This window comes from Rhipicephalus microplus, chromosome 9 (genome assembly GCF_043290135.1).
Source record: "Rhipicephalus microplus isolate Deutch F79 chromosome 9, USDA_Rmic, whole genome shotgun sequence".
Classification (NCBI taxonomy): Eukaryota; Metazoa; Arthropoda; class Arachnida; order Ixodida; family Ixodidae; genus Rhipicephalus; species Rhipicephalus microplus.
Window position 1 is genome coordinate 130,886,053 of NC_134708.1, and position 16,670 is coordinate 130,902,722.

A 16,670-nucleotide genomic window follows, 5' to 3' on the forward strand; every position below is an offset into this window, starting at 1 on the left:
GATATGCGGCCCTTTTGAAGGGCTCTGACTTCGGATTTGGAGCCCCTGTAAACCTCTTCGCACTGACTAATCAGCAGAACGAATGCGATGGCCACTTGTACGGCCACCTGGGGCTTCGTTGTGCGTACAGTGGCGGAGTTCGTAATCGAGCCAGTCTGCTTCGCGACCACCTCTGTGAACTTCTTGCCGTCTCGATATGCTGCAGCGTCAACGAAACTTGTATTTACGCCACCCTTTCCCAGTTGCATCAGTAGAGCTGTCGCCCTCGCCCATCGACGTCCCTCATTGTGTACAGGGTGAGTGTTGCGGAGTATTGGGGCAATAATGACGTGTTTCTGTATATGTTTTGATATACGCACGCTATTTGTTTGCAGCTCTATAGCTCACCAAGTATGCTCACCAAACTAGCTCACCAAGTATGTGCCGAACAGCCATCGTAGTGGACAACTGAGCCAGTTGTGAGTGTTGCTACGCTTCCGCTGTCTCGGCAGCAGAGTTGTGCACACCGAGTGCGAGAGAGCTCTCAATGTGTGTGCGTACGAGAAGCCCCAGTGCTTTCTTGACGATCTTTCTGATAATCACGTCGAGCTTGTCCCACTCCGACCCAAGCCAGTTGTGCATGGCAATGGCGTTAAAAAGTGGCAGAGCACAAACGCATTGATGAGCCTTAACAAATTGTCTTCCTTAAGGCATTTATGTCTTCCGGAGATTCTTTTGACAAGTCGAAAAGCGTTGTGTGTCTTAGCGACGATCATCCGCAGAGTGGTGTCGTTGCCACCCTTCGCTTCAATAAACATGCCGAGGATCCGAATGGTGTCTGCCCTTGGGATTTCCTCCCCGTCACTCGTGTAAATATGTACACCGCTTTCTTTGGCGGATTTCCATCCTTTAGGTCGGCCACTTTGTTCTTTTCTATAGAGCAGGAGCTCCTACTTGGTGGTTGAGCATCTGAGTCCCGTTTGGCGCAGGTACGATTCCACCTCGGTGACTGAATCTTGAAGGGCATCTTGCATCCGACCTTCGTTACCGCCAACACACCAGATTGTGATGTCATCGGCGTAGATGGTATGCTTGATGCCATCCACGCTAGCCAGTCATTTCGATTCCAATCATGCACAGATTGAACAGCACCGGAGAAATCACAGACCACTGGGGCGTGCCTTGATGTCCAAGTCGTACGTCTTCAAAGAAGAACCTCCCGACGCCCAGCCTTCAAGTCCTTCCAGACAAGAAGGACCTGATGTAGTTGTACAGCCTAGTCCTAAGCTCGAGTTTCGCCACAGTCTCGAAGATGAATTCGTGCTTAGTGTTGTCAAAGGTCTTCTCAGGGTCTAGGCCAAGAAGAGCCTTTGTATCTCTGAATAACCATCAAGGATTTGGTGCTTGAGCAGCATTGCATCCTGCATTGAAAGGCCTGTAGGAAACCCGATCAAATTGTGCGTGTAAATCTCATTTTCCTCCAGGTAGTCGTTAAGTCTGTTGAGTGTCACGTGCTCTGCCAGCATATCCACGTGCGACGTGGGGGAGATGGGGCAAATATTCTCACCGCTAGGAGACTTTCCTGGCTTGGGAATCTATACTGTGCTGGCTAGCTTCTATTCTTCAGGAACCCTCCCTTTTTTCATGCTTCATTGATGAAACCAGTCAGAGGTTCTATGGATGCGTCGTTAAGGTTTCTGTGGCCTCTGTTCGTGATCCCGTCTGGCCCTGGTGCCGACTTGCGATTGAGCATTTGTATCACTCTCCTGATTTCAGCCTGTGAAAAGTCTTCATCTAGTTCAGGTAAAGGGGGGCAGCCATACTCTGGGAACTCGCTGTTCTTGTCCTCTCGTTCGACCGGCAGGTACTTGGAAACTAATCAGGTGACGAGTTCGTCAAGCCCTGTTCTTTGGTGGCTTCGTGAAGGGCACGGGCTAAAGTGAGTCTCTGGCTGGCCATAGTTCTGTGCTCGTCGTGGAGGTGCTTCGAAGGTGCCAAGACTTGCCACTTCCGATTTGACCATCGACGGACTCACAAAGCTTGTCCCACTGCTGTTTGCACCGTGTGTCGCAATGTTCGTTGATTTCTTTGTTCAACTTTGGTATTCTTTGCCGCAGCCTACGGTTGTGCCTCTGCTCCTTTGATCGAGAAAATAGAGCTGCCTTGGCTTCGAGCAGGTGGGCAAAACTACTGTCCATCTTCTCCACATTTAAATCTAACTTTATCTTTTTGTTGGCAGCGGTGGTATCTCTGCGGATGCCCTCACACCATTCCTCATAACTGTCAGGAGCGCTGGCCCTTGTACCGCGAATGCTGCGTAAAAAATCTCAGCCAACTCAAGTGAACTCTCGGACTCGGCTGTAGTCCACTATAATAAAAGTTTGCACAACATAGTGGACGCTGCCAAAATCTATGGCGGTGTTGGCACACGCCGTCTTTTCGACATTTTTGATGAAAGCGAGGTCTGGCGTCGTGTCTCTGGTCGCAGAGTTGCCTATCCGCGTAAGAAAAGCCTTATCAGTGATTAGCGGAAGGTCAAGTTTAGTGGCGTCCTGCCAGAGGTCTCGACCCTTTCTCGTCTTATACACGTATCCCCATAAGCCTTGTGGGGCATTGAAGTCACTGACTATGACGAGGGGCCCAGGCTCGGATAATTCAACTGCACTCTCGAGCAACGTCTTGAACTGCTCACACCTGTGTCGGGGTTTACTGCAGACATTCAAAACAAAAACTAATTTTCCACTGATTTCGCCATGGTGTACCAAGCAAGATCTCTAGTTTTACCTATTCGATAGTGTATCTGGCGAGGTTCCAGTTGTGGGCGACGTGTGCTAGCTTTTACTTATTAGTGTCCAGACACCTCGTCCTCCTCCTGAAAGGCCTCGGACTGCCCGGTAACCAGAAAGGGACGCTGCAAAAGCTGAAGCCTTTTGAAGTGCTATAGTTTTAGGTTTCTCCTTTATTCTTCTAAAATACTGCTGCAGGAGTGCCCTTTTCCCAGCGTACGCCATGCAGTTCGACTGCCAAATACTGACAGTGCCTTTATCGTTATTCATTAGGGATTCTGCATTCATCACCTCCCTGAGGGGTCAGTGTGGCTTAAAAAATCTGTCCCTCTTCGTATTGAGCTCCTGGGCTATGTATGGGAATGTCCGTTTCCACGTTGCCAGGTGACACAACCAGTGTTGCAGTTTTAAGCAGTTTGGCGTGATTTTCTAGCACGATAATGCGCTCATTCATTGCTCTTAGCCCCTCGACTGGGTAAATGAGTGCAGCCTGCATCTTTCTAACACTCTGTGAGGCTAGATACACTCCCTGTCATCATCTTAATGTTCTCTGTAAATGCAACCAGCGCTTGCTTATTCTCCTCAACTTGCGATATTCTCCTCAACTTGCTTATTCTCCTCAACCAGAAAGGGACGCTGCAAAAGCTGAAGCCTTTTGAAGTGCTATAGTTTTAGGTTTCTCCTTTATTCTTCTAAAATACTGCTGCAGGAGTGCCCTTTTCCCAGCGTACGCCATGCAGTTCGACTGCCAAATACTGACAGTGCCTTTATCGTTATTCATTAGGGATTCTGCATTCATCACCTCCCTGAGGGGTCAGTGTGGCTTAAAAAATCTGTCCCTCTTCGTATTGAGCTCCTGGGCTATGTATGGGAATGTCCGTTTCCACGTTGCCAGGTGACACACCCAGTGTTGCAGATTTAAGCAGTTTGGCGTGATTTTCTAGCACGATAATGCGCTCATTCATTGCTCTTAGCCCCTCGACTGGGTAAATGAGTGCAGCCTGCATCTTTCTAACACTCTGTGAGGCTAGATACACTCCCTGTCATCATCTTAATGTTCTCTGTAAATGCAACCAGCGCTTGCTTATTCTCCTCAACTTGCGATTCCGTGTTCCTAACTTACTCACTACCGCCCTGCGTTTGGTTGCCATGGGGCCTTTCCGATAGTGGCCGGCACCGGCGTATTGGGTGTTTCGCCTTCAGTATTGCTGTGCATCGAGCTCAGCATTCTTTTAAACTCCACCATTTCGTTGGTCATCTTGCTAATCGTATCTTTAAGCTTGGCGTTTTCCTTTTTCAATCGTAATATCTCCGCGTCTCTACCATGCTCTGGGGGCGGGTCGCATTGCATGGGTTGTTTGCCGCCATTACTACGAGCCCTATCGCCCCCGGTTAGGTTCGACATGTTCCTACTCTGGTCCTCGGTGGCCTGAACTGCTGCGGACACCTAGAGTCTCCGTGCGTGCCCACAGTCTGCGCTGGGCGAGGGGTACGGTCTGGTGTTAAGTGCGTCAGTCTTTCTCTGGCCAGGTCCGAAACTGGATCTGAAACGGGCATAGGAGCTGAGACGTGGTCTGGTGCCACCCTTAGATTGAGACTGTGTCCTGGACATAGAGCGGGCCCCGGATCTCAAACGGACCCTGGACGTGAAACGACTCCTGCAACTGCCTCTGGTTCTGGATCTCCCTCGTGATTTGAATCAGCCTCCAGGAGCCGATGGTCCTGTCCGCCCCTGCTGATGACAGTCGTTCAGCTCAAGAAATTTAACGACATTGACGAATGGAGACCTCTCCCGAGGGGCGCGGGCCCTCAGGCCTCGCCTGCACCTGACTACATGGGGTATCTGATAAAGGCGGTAGCATTCCCTGGATGCGGTGAGGTGCTTTTCGCCACACGAATTACCCATCGGTTCACAAACTTGATCCTCTTCTGGCTAGATAGCTTGTCTGAAAGCCTTGCAGACGGAAGAGTCTGGTGTCGGGCAGACGTCAGAGCGGTGTCGAAGTAGGCTGCAGCCATAGCAAACATCGACTTGCTTCCTGTATAAAGTGCACTTGATGAGGGTGCCGATATAGGAAACAATTGAGAACGTTCTACCCGTCGAACAGCACTATGATCAAGCCAGTATTATGGATTCTTTTTGCTCCAACGGCCAGTGGATTTCTTGCGTTGACAATATTTCGGTCTATGGCTCATGGACCATCACTAAGAGGGATCTCATGGATGACTACCTTACAGGTGGCATGCGGAGCAGATACGCACTGACTTCGTGGCACTGTCCGGCCACCGTAATCGCTTCAACGTTAACCTAGCGCTTAACATTCTCTTGGCTCGAAGTAATGACGACCATAATATTTTGCAGTTGATTAGGGCACATTTTGTCCATGGGTGACTCGTCCGGACCGAGCCCCGTCGCACTTTATATGGCCTCTGCGACGACAGATGCGCCAGCCTTGATAATACACAGACCGCCTCTCGGCCTCACGACGACCTTAGTTTCTTCACATAGGAGCGGTGTCATCTTGCTTCCCTTATGAGGTTCTTCTTGAGATCTCTGAAGCTGTCGTGCCAGAACGTAGGTCCGTGAGTGTTCGTCTTTGACGCCCGCGTTCTGGTGCCAGCAGCTCCACTGGTTTTCCTTACTTCCGATTGTCTTCTAGTGACCGTAATGGATCCGAAATTCTTGTTATTCTCATCCGTGTCCCCCGGGGTTTTCGATGATTCACCTTCCATCTCTTAATGTGGCGAGAACAAGTCCTTTTCTGTTTGAGACGCGCTGCCTGTGCACCGCGCAGACAGCGGCGCAGCCGGGCCGAATGATGGTGTCTGTAGCTGCACACACGGCGTTGTCGTCATGAAAGTCACTTATGAATGCACAAATAGTCCACCCACCAGTGCGATTCTTGTGTTCACAGCACCTCGATGATCTTATAAGTCTGTTGCGACCCAATTTCAGGTGAACGTGGCCTCACATAACATCAAGAAGTGAACAAATCACTGGAGCCGATCGCAACGCGTCCGGCCTGCATGGCGCCATTCTCATCTCCCCCATCCATTACACTTGTTTTTTCCCATTTCCCTCCCCACTATGGAGTAGCAGGCTATAGCGTTTTTTAATTGCAACATACACTTCTGCCTATACCAGTAACAAATGTGGGGCGTTAGGCCAGTTTTCTCAATGAAGTGGTGGCTTCTGAATTGTTTTGTCATGTATTCAGTGATCATAACTGGTTGTGTCGCTGTACCGAAGCCCTATACCTCAGGCCGACCTCTCCCTTTCTGTGAACAAACCCCTGTCTTTTGTTCTGGAGTAGAATAGACAGCACACAATAAAGTCATCTTGTTTTCTCATTCGCTAACCTAAGGTTAAACTTCACAATGGACAATGTACTGTCGGCTAAAACTTCAACTATTGAGCGCAGCGGCCACTTTTTTGTCTGTCAGCGCCACATTATAGAACGAAGTTGTGAAAAATTGCTTCATGGACAAGCGCTTTCGGGAACAGATTTGTCCACAGCTTTTTTGAAACTTAATTTTGTTTTATTACAAACATACACAAAAAACTCCCAGTCATGCACAATAGCTAAAAATTTGACCGACTGTACTTATCTTTGGTGCTTCGGCTCAGGGCTTCAGCCACAGTAAAGCTCTGATGCCGCTTGAAACAAAAAGAATGCTACTTTGAAGGACTACTTGTATATTACCACTACAGCAGTAATGAGATTTCATTTCAGTAATTGTTATTTAAGCAAATGGCTATCGAGTCTCATCAAAATGGCTTCGAAAAAACACAATCTTTTCTTTTTATTGTGTGCGTTTTCTTCTCCTTTATATGATTTTTGATTGTTCCCAAATTCAGCCTATGATTATGAGAGGCGCTGTAGTGGAAGCTTTCGGAAAATAGCAACCACTTAGAGTTCTTGAGTTCTTTAACATGCACCTAAATCTGTGCATACGGGCCTACAGCATTTTCGCCTCCATCAAAAATGCAGCCACTGCAGCCGCGATACCATCCCGCGACCTGCGGGTGAGCCGCCGAGTACCTTAGCCACTACACTCTAAAAAAAATATCGAGTAAAAAGGGTGTCTTTTTGTCCCACAACAATAATCATCATCAGGCTTACGTGCGCTTCCTTTCTAGAAAACTCGGCGCTGGCCACTTTCCTACCGAGAATGCCGTATAACCCTGATAATTGCATGTCGATCGTGACCGGAATGTACTGGGCGCGGGGCGATAGCGCAAGGATGGAACGCAATATAGCTGACGATTATTGTTGTGGGACAAAAAGACATCCTTTTCACTCACTCTTTTTTTTTTAGAGTGTAGACCATCGCAGCGGGGCATTTTTGATACTTGAAATGCTTAAAATATTTATATAATCAATTCCTAGCCAATCCTCCTAAGAGGGTACGAGCCATGTCATGGACCCACCGTCATCATCACCATCAACTTCGCGTTAGCGAATTGTTCTTCGCATCTACACCATCAGCACCACAAAGCAGCCAACCACTTATTAATCATGAGCGGCGCGAAGGCGACCAGCTCCGCCGATGCCAGTCCTAGTGCGCCGCCAGCGGCGGACGTCGCTCACGCGGAAAAGTCCCATGAGAAGTCACATGAGAGGTCACACAGGAGGCACGGAAGCAAGCATTCCAAGGTTGCACCAAACGGCAAGACCGGGTGAGTCACTTTTTAGCCTAACTCAGGTCGTGGACGACCTGAGCTAATTTTGATTACGGTGAACTTCAGGCGTCGCGTCTCTGCCGCGGGTACATTAGCTGACTATTTCCATGTGAGCTAGTAAAATAGCGTAGTGGCAGTTTCGTGAACTGCTTAATGTAGCCAGGCACAGCAATTGACGTCCCACCAGGAGGTAATCTTCACAGCAGACGAAATCACGCACGTTTTGGCTTTTTCCCCACTATTGCTGATGGTTCTTCTCAAACCACCACATCTTCACTTTGCGACTCACGAAGGTTCTCCTTCTGCTTGGAAAAGAACGGTCCTACAGGCACACCATATTGCCAATGGTGGAACTCTGCAGCAAAGCTATTTTCCTGCTCGAGTACCGAGGGCAGCACGGACACATCCGATTTCCCATGACTGGAGTCTACCGGTGCAAATTTTAACTGCATCCGGGTGTGGACTGAGCTCGTAACAGGACTGAAAAAAGATCTATGGATCTCACTGGGATGGGAGGTCTCAGAGAACGTGTCGAACCAGTTGGGGCTGGTGGCTGGGGTACCTGCCCCTCTTTAACGAGACACTCCTTTGATACCCGGTTCAACTTAGACGTACTCCGATCGTGTCCGTCCATCTTGATGCTCAAAAGCTCCCCTTGGAATTTGCTTGATGTCTTTCAAGATAAGGTAACATGCATATTCACCCTTTACACAAGCTCGTAGTTTCAGGACACGCATGATATCTTCCTTCTTTATTTCGGGCGCTTTAGCACTCTTCTTGGCATCCGTGTACTCCTTCATGCAACAATTTGTTTTTCTTTTAAGCACTCGCGTAGCTCTTGCATCAGTGCAGAAGGGTGGGCTGTGACGTCTCTTGATGACATGCCAACGACATCAAGTCGGGTCTTCAGCTGGTGAACATCATGAGGCGTAGCTCTATCATCATCATCATTATTATTATGAGCGTGACTACGTTTCATGCAGGACTAAGGCCTTTCCCATGTTCTGCCAGTAAACTCGGTCCTGTGCTTGCTGCGGCCATTTGATACCCGCAAACGTCCTAATCTCATCTGCCCACATAACCTTCTGTCTCTCCCTAACCCACTTGCTTTCTCTGGAAATCTAGTAAATTACCCTTAATGACCAACGGTTATCCAGTCTACGCGCTAGATGACCGGCCCATGTCCATTTCCTCTTTTTGATTTCAACTATGATATCCTTAACCCCCGGTTTGTTCCCTAATCCACTCTGCTCTCTTCTTGTCTCCTGAGGTTACATCTACCATTTTTCTTTCAATTCCTCGCTGCGTCGTCCTATATTTAAGCAGAGCCCTCTTTGTAAGCCTCCCGGTTTCTGCTCCGTAGCTAAGTACCGGCAAGATACACTTGTTATATACCTTGCTCTTGAGGGATAGAGGCAATCTACCTGTCATAATTTGAGAGTGCCTGCCAAGTGTGCTCCACCCCATTCTTATTCTTCTAGTTACTTCAATCTCGTGGCTCGGCTCCGAGGTTCTTACCTGCCCTAAGTAGACATAGTCTTTTACAGCTTCAAATGCACTATTACCTATCTCGAAGCGCTGATTTCTTCCGAGGTTGTTGTACATTACTTTTGTTTTCTGCAGATTATTTTAAGGCCCACTTTTCTGCTCTCCTTGTCGAACTCTGTAATCATGAGTGGCAATTCGTCCCCTGAGTTACTCAGTGATGCAATGTCATCGGCGAAGCAGAGGTTAATAATGTACTCTTCATTGAATGAATGAATGAATGAATGAATGAATGAATGAACAGATTTTATTTCTGGTGAGATTCAGAAAAACGAAGCGAAGCTAAAGGCCATTCGGCCTGACGTGGCTTCGCTACGCGGAATGATAACAGTTCAGCGAACAGTGCTACTTTGAATAATAATTATAACAATACATAGAGCAGCATAATAACGGAACACAGAAATGGCATAAAAGCAACAATAGGTGACATATAAAAAATGGCAGCATATCCACGGAGTGAATGATGGAGAATGGGGCGAAGCATTCGTCCGTCCATGTGTCCGTCTGTGTGACCCTCCAAGCGTCTGTTCGTGCGCCCGTCCCTGCGTTCGTTCATGCATTCGCCCTTGCGTCCGTTCATGCGTCCATCCATGCATCTGTCTGTCTGTCCGTTCGTCCATCTATTGAACACTCCAAGTACCACCATTTCGCATCTTTTCATCATTTATTTCCCATATAGAAGCGCCGCCATTCAGTGGCCATTCCAAGGACTAAACGAGAGGTGGCACACGCACACTTTCTTACGGCTTGCGCTTCGGGTCTACTTCCCACCTTCAACCACCTTGAGTTCATGGTATATACTAGTTCACTGTGTTCATGGCACTGCAGCCCAATGCTCGCTAAACCTTTCTAAAACCAAGGAGGTTACGCCCAACGAGTATAACGTAGCAACCTTTTCCTGTCAGATAGTGCTCAATGTACATGCCAGTGGCTGCTAATGTGAAATGAGAGACAGGAGGATTCAGCTTTTAATTTCTTACGGCTTGCGCTTCGTATCTGTTTCCCCCCTTTAACCATCTCGAATTCATTCATGGTATATACTAGTTCATTGTATTCATGGCCCTGCGGCTCAACGCTCGCTAAACCTTTCTAAAACTAAGGAGGTTACACCCAGCGAGTATAATGTAGCAACCCTTTCTTGTCCGGTAGGGCTCAATGTGCATGCCAATGGCTGCTAATGGGGATCGCAGCGTGCGCGTTGACTGAAAGCCGAATGCTCCTGTCTCTCATTCCCCATTAGCAGCCATTGGCATGTACATTGAGCACTATTTTTTATTGTTAAACAACGCACAGAATAAATCTCTCACCAGCACCACCTTGGAGGTCGAATGTTATACCTATTTCGGGTATGTGCCACTGGTGGTTACGTGCTACGAGGGACGCACAAGCCACGCCATAAGGAGCTTCGCCCCCAATACAAAGAAGGCTGCATAGACACATAGAATCAGACATCGAGGCTCTTTTCATTACATATCCAAAAAGACACATACATAATAATATATTCATATAATACACTCATATCTTCATAACATACATCTGCCCATATGTACATACGTACTACTGTATACACGCGTTTTATATCTAAAGGTGAGAGTATATGTCGAACCTAGCCAGAAGTTCATTGGAAACATGATGTTTACATTACTCAATTAATGAGGAGATGTTTTATGTGATATTTGAATTCTGTTAATGAGAGGTTAAAATTTAATAACTCACCTAAATGATTTATAAGCTGTGGGGCGTGGTATGGAATTAGAGTTCTACCATATCCAGTCCTAGTAGCAGGAACGCGAATTTGTTGCCTACGGAGCGAGTATTTGAGTGCGCCTTCTTGTGCCGTAATAGTGTGGAGTTTATTTTTATAAATGTCATGTAATAGCTTGTAATCATACACCTGTTTTGCTTTGAGTATACCATGTTTTATAAATAGTGGACCACTAGGCATCTCCCTTGGGTTGCCATAATATTCATCGAATAGGCGGAAACGTTTTTCTGTAAGATTTCTAGTTTATTTAAATTCTTCTCTCTTGTAGTGCCCCATACTAGCATACTATAACTCAAACGCGAATAAAAAAGAGCATAGTATATCTTTTTTTTCTCTTATCCCAAGCTGTTCCCGCTCTAGGCCTTTAAAAACCTCCTGTAAGCAGGGCGTGAATAGCATTGGGGAGATTGTATTTCGCTGCCTTACACCCTTCTTAATTGGTATTCTGTTGCTTTCTTTATGAAGCACTATGGTAGCAGTTGATCCCCTGTAGATTTCTTCCAGGATGTTAATATTTGCTTCATCGACGCCCTGATTCCGCAGTGTCTCCATGACTGCTGATATTTCCACTGAATCAAACGCCTTCTCGTAATCTATGAAGGCTATGAATAGCGGTTGGCTATATTCTGAGCATTTCTGTATTACCTGATTGATAGTATGAATGTGGTCAATTGTTGAGTAGCCTGTTCGAAGTCCTGCTTGTTTCTTTGGTTGATTAAATTCTAATGTTTTCTTAACTCTGTTAGCAATTACCTTTGTAAATAGCTTGTATACTACAGAGAGCAAGCTGATCAGCCTGCAATTCTTCAAGTCCTTGTCATCTCCTTACTTATGTATTAAGATGATGTTAGCATTCTTCCAAGGCTGGTACTCTTCACGTCAGGAAACATCTCGTAAACAGAGTGGCTAGTTTTTCTAACGCAATCTGTTCTCCATCTTTCAGCAGTAGCTCTATAAACTGTCAAGAAATTCAGGATCGCTTGTTTTGGAAGTTGTCCTCCCAAAACTGACAGTTCAATAAAATCTCTCACGCTCCTACTAAAGTGTTTGGCTATAGTCTATCAGTCTAAGGGTAATGCACCAGGGAGACACAGTACCTGCCGCCCCTTTCTTTCAAAAAGTTCCTGAACAAATCGAACTTTACTTGGGGTCTGTTGTGAGTGACGAGCTACCCCGAGAAACGACAAAAGATCAGAAAAACCCATTCGCATTATTTACATAACGACACGCTTTCTTTTCTCATTACCGTTATTATTTACACTACCACTGTTTACGTCGTTTGACATTTGGGTTCTAGATTGAGGTTAAGCTCATCTGCGCATTCAGAACAGCACTATGCTGGGTTAAAATTTAGCGTCGTTCACCTCGCTTTGTTCGATTATAAGTGGAGATTCGCCATAGCTGCACACGTCGCGGCAGGGACAGCACATTCATTCGTTAAAGATTAACTTCTACTTGCAGGAGCACGGAGAGTGCTGTAGAGTCACCAGACCAAAAGCAAAGCAAGTCACGGTCAGACGAAGCGTCCGGGCCGTCGTATAAGGTATGTCACAACTACATCCAAGTCCGTTGGCTCAGGATCGGTAAGCTTCTTCTCTTGACGCAAAATTATCACAGCGCCTGCGTGCCATGTCTGCGCCTAAAACAATGCACGAGTTCCGGTGAAGATGGAAGCTTCATGGAAGAGGTCAACAAATAATAAAATCTGGGTAACTCTGGCGCCCATGTTTAGACAATCGGCCTTCACTTTTTTAAGGCGCACTTGAAGAAAAAATGTCAACAGGTTGGTTGACAGGGAATACACGGAAACCAGCAGTGGTCTGCAGCGAGCAGCCAAGCTACACCACGAGCTCATAGTGATGATGATGCCACTGAGGCCCACATTAGTGCATCTCAAGGCACTAAAAAATGCGAAGCATTTCTTAGCGAACTTCGGTGACTTTGAGCATATCTATCTATCTATCTATCTATCTATCTATCTAATCTATCTATCTATCTATCTATCTATCTAGCCACCGACGACATTTAGCTCTCCTGGTCGTTTCGATAACGGTATCATTACGAAACTTGGTATGGCATAACAATACTGTATGAAGAACATCTTTGATAATCATAACATGAAAATCATGACATGTCATGAATGTCACGATTTACATTTCATTGTCCTGCAACTCTTGCGGTGGTCTCGTTCACATGGCATGTTGAAAAACTGGTATGACATGACATGATTGCATAGCGAGCAAAAGCGACAGACTCTAAAATGAATATATGTACATGCGTGTCATGAAAAAAAATGAATACATGCCACGCCCATGATGTGCTCGCGGCCATTTCGCTGGTGTCACATACACAAAACTTGGTATTATTGGTTGGCGTTGGTTGGCGTTGGCGTTGGTTGGCGTTGGTATTCATTCACGGTACGTGAATGAATGACGAAGGTATGTGACAGGGGCAAACATGATAATCATGAGATGCGTCTCATGTAATAACATGACTACATGCCACGCTCATGATGCGCTGGCTTCATTCCACGCTCATCATTTTGCTAGCTTCACTCATACCAAATTTGTTATCACAGGACGTGAATGGATGACGGAGGTATGATACTGGTGCGAACATCATACACACTAGATGCATGTGATGTAACAACATGACTACATGCTACGCTCATGATGCGCTCGCGGCCATTTCGCCAGCTTCACTTATACCAAATTTGGTATTACGGGATGTGAACGGTTGACAAAGGTATGATACTGGTGCAAACGTGATGAACATAAGATGCGTGTCATGTAACAGCATGACTACAGGCCACACTTATGGTGCGCTCGCGGCCGTTTCGCTAGGTTCACATATGCCAAATTGTGTATTACGTGCCGTCAATGGATGACGAAGTTATGTGATTGATGCAAACATGATATGATGAGATGAGTGTCATGTGAGAACATAACTACATGCCACAGCCAAGGTTCCAATACATTTCGACATGACGTGGTGCGCGTGCTCGCTGGCGTTCATATCGTCACTTCACGCCGGCGTTGCCACGCCAGGCGCCAGTCCTGCCATATATTTGTAGGTGCGCGCCGCGCTGCGTTGCTTTGACACATGAGCGTTTCAGTGCGTCTGGCGTCCTTCCGTCACAAAAAGAGCCGGACGCAGTGTTGTCTCGGCAACGCGTCAGCGCCAAATGCAGCAAGTCGAATTTCGCGCTGGTAGTGTCGGGCCGCGCCGACGGACGCTCGTCGCGCCGGTCGTGCCTGGCGTCGCGTTTCGCTAACGTAGCGTCAGTGTGCCCCGCGTGCGCTCGCGTCGACGCTACATTGGAGTATATCGGGCCCTTCATGATGCGCTCGCGGCCGTTCTGCTAGCTTCATATACACCAAATTTTGTGCTACGTGGCTCTAATGGATGACAAAATACATGACTAATACAAACACGATAATTCTGACACGCGTGTAATGTAAGAAATTGACAACATACCACGCTCATAGTGGGCTCGCGGCCGTTTCGCTAACTCCACATATACTAAATTTGCTATCACGTGACGTGAATAGATCACGAAAGTAAATGACACATTCAAACATAATAATCATGACACGGACGTCATGTGAAGAATCATTTACCTCCACCTCGTAACGTTGTGCTGATTTTAAAAAGGCATATAGACCTTTCTGATTCGTGATTCGCATATCATTGATTGCCGCTGTACGTGGGATCTGCCAATTTTTCTTCACTACGATTGCCCTCTGTAGAAAAAAGCCATCTTGGTGGCTTAGAGCGAAGACATAACTACTAGATTGTGGCACGCCTTGAGACGAAAGATATATTCAAGTATCGGGCGCAATAGCATAGATTTGTCTATGGTATGTCGGGCTTCACATTGCAGTTTACGAAGGCTATTTTCTATACAACGCAGTATGGACGGATGATTTTGGCGACAAGTTTTATGGTGAGGCCAGGTGCAGAAGCTAGTGCCCAAAGTCATACCAAAGAACCAGGGAGAAAAGTTGAAGCCGCACAATCACCAGGTTGATTCGATTGCTTTTCCCACTGGTCCTCTTAGGAAAAGAAGTGGACTAGCTGGTGGCACACTTCAGCATGTCGGGTACCTTTGGACAAGAGAGCACTTTCATACTCGTCGGATTTATAAGGGAGAAGGGTGTCAACTGTAATGAACATTCTCGTACAAAGACAAGAAAGTATGGCTAACCAGTAGTAGCTTACCGCAGTAGTATAATCGTAGGTGACCAAAGGAAAAACTTGGTCCCAATGTGAATGATCATAGGCAACTTATATTATTCGCATATCTCAGTTTGGCACTCGTCGAGCAATATCTTCAAAGCGTCCGATAGAAAATCGTGGCCTTAAGGCTTAGCAGCCTATTAGGAGCGCCATAAAGCAGAACGAAATGTTGCCGCACAACGGTTCTAACGTCACGGTCTATGGCAGTCGGTAGTGCGGCTTTTTCGGCATAACGTTCCAGGTGGTCTATCGCAGCGACAGTTCAGTGGTTACTGAGCATAGTTGATGGTAGTGGTCGGTAGATATCAATGTGATTGCGTTCAATGGGTTGACGATAGAAGAGGAAAGAGGTTGTGACGGGTTGACGTGTCTGGGAGGTAACTTTCGTCGTTGGCACTGAACACGCGTTTGCATGAGCTTCCGCACGACGCATGACGCACGTCGCATGCATGACGTACGTCCTGAAGAGGCCTGCATGCGTGCACTCTGGGTTGGCGTGGAAAGTGGCGTACAATGCTGCACGGAGATGGTGGTGTATCAGAAGGTGCCACTTGCGGCTGTCGGAAAGATAGTCGCGTCAATGAAAAGTATATTTCCTAGCTCAAAAGTTAGTAGCCTCGCGGCGCAGAGCACGAGACGGTGAATAATTAAGGGGTTAAGAAAGTATGCCGCTGAGGTTTGTAGTTTGTCGCGCATCTACTTGTTGGAACACCAGCTCCAGAGACATCCCGGGTTCAAGGATTTTTCACACCTTCGGCTCCTGCTTGCACTCTGAGTATGATGCCTGCTTGGTTGGTATCAAGTAGCCCGTTTGTTTATTGCCTGATAATGCTTCAGCCAGGTCCACCAAGTTGAATAAATGGCTACAGTGCTCTACCGCTGCCCCTAGAGTCACGGCTTCGATCTCAACCACGGTGGTCACATTTCGGAGGAGCCGAAATGGTAAAGGTCCGGGTACCATGTGATGTCAGAAGTCGTTTAAAAGCAACAGATGGTCGTAATTTTCAGAGTCCTGCACTATAGCGCTGTAGTGATATAACGAGTGGTTATTTACGTAAAGAATATTCACTCTCCTTCTTCTTTCGCCTCGCGAGCTCGCAGCGTTCGTCCATTCTCACGCGAGCAACGGCTTCCTCCATGATGATCTGTTTTTATCAAATCACACAGGAACACTGCGGATCTTTGCGCGCACATCACATGGTGACCCTCATTTTTGGACGTGAAACGCCAGATATTGTTAGCAATGCTTTAACCTCTCGAGTGCCGCATCCACGCTTGTATGCGTCCAATACGAGAAATGTATTTGCGTAGCTATCTTGATTTTGTACGGAAGAAAACAATTTTGGGTGTGCGCACAGATCGAAAGGGGGGGGGGGGGTGCGCTTGATTTAACGCTTGCTTTCGTTAAGTCGCCCAAACCTGCCTGGTTTTAAGCGACATGGGTTTGAACATTCCACATGAGCTGTTATCAAAGCGATTGCCCAGTCATAAACTTGTGTATTTCGGCCTTAGCCCTTCCCACTATCATACCTTATGCTTCCTGGTATCTTCACTAATATGCATACCTTCCTTGCAAAATGTAACATTATCTTACTGCGTAAGCTGTTATGAGCTCAAAACAGTATTTGTTTTTGGTGTTGTAGTAGTAAGCCGCCTCCGGTTTCCATAATCA

At 46.9% G+C, this 16,670-nt stretch overlaps 1 protein-coding gene across 1 annotated transcript in view; it reads left to right on the forward strand.

Moving 5' to 3' along the window:
* Positions 1–7,209: 7,209 nt before the first annotated feature.
* Positions 7,210–16,670, forward strand: part of LOC119164636 (uncharacterized) — a 221,930-nt gene continuing 212,469 nt past the window's right edge. Inside the window, exons 1-2 of the mRNA XM_075874308.1 lie at positions 7,210–7,446; positions 12,221–12,302. Of these exons, the coding sequence (XP_075730423.1) occupies positions 7,286–7,446; positions 12,221–12,302 (243 nt within the window). The 5' untranslated portion in view covers positions 7,210–7,285. The remainder of the gene's footprint in view (positions 7,447–12,220; positions 12,303–16,670) is intronic.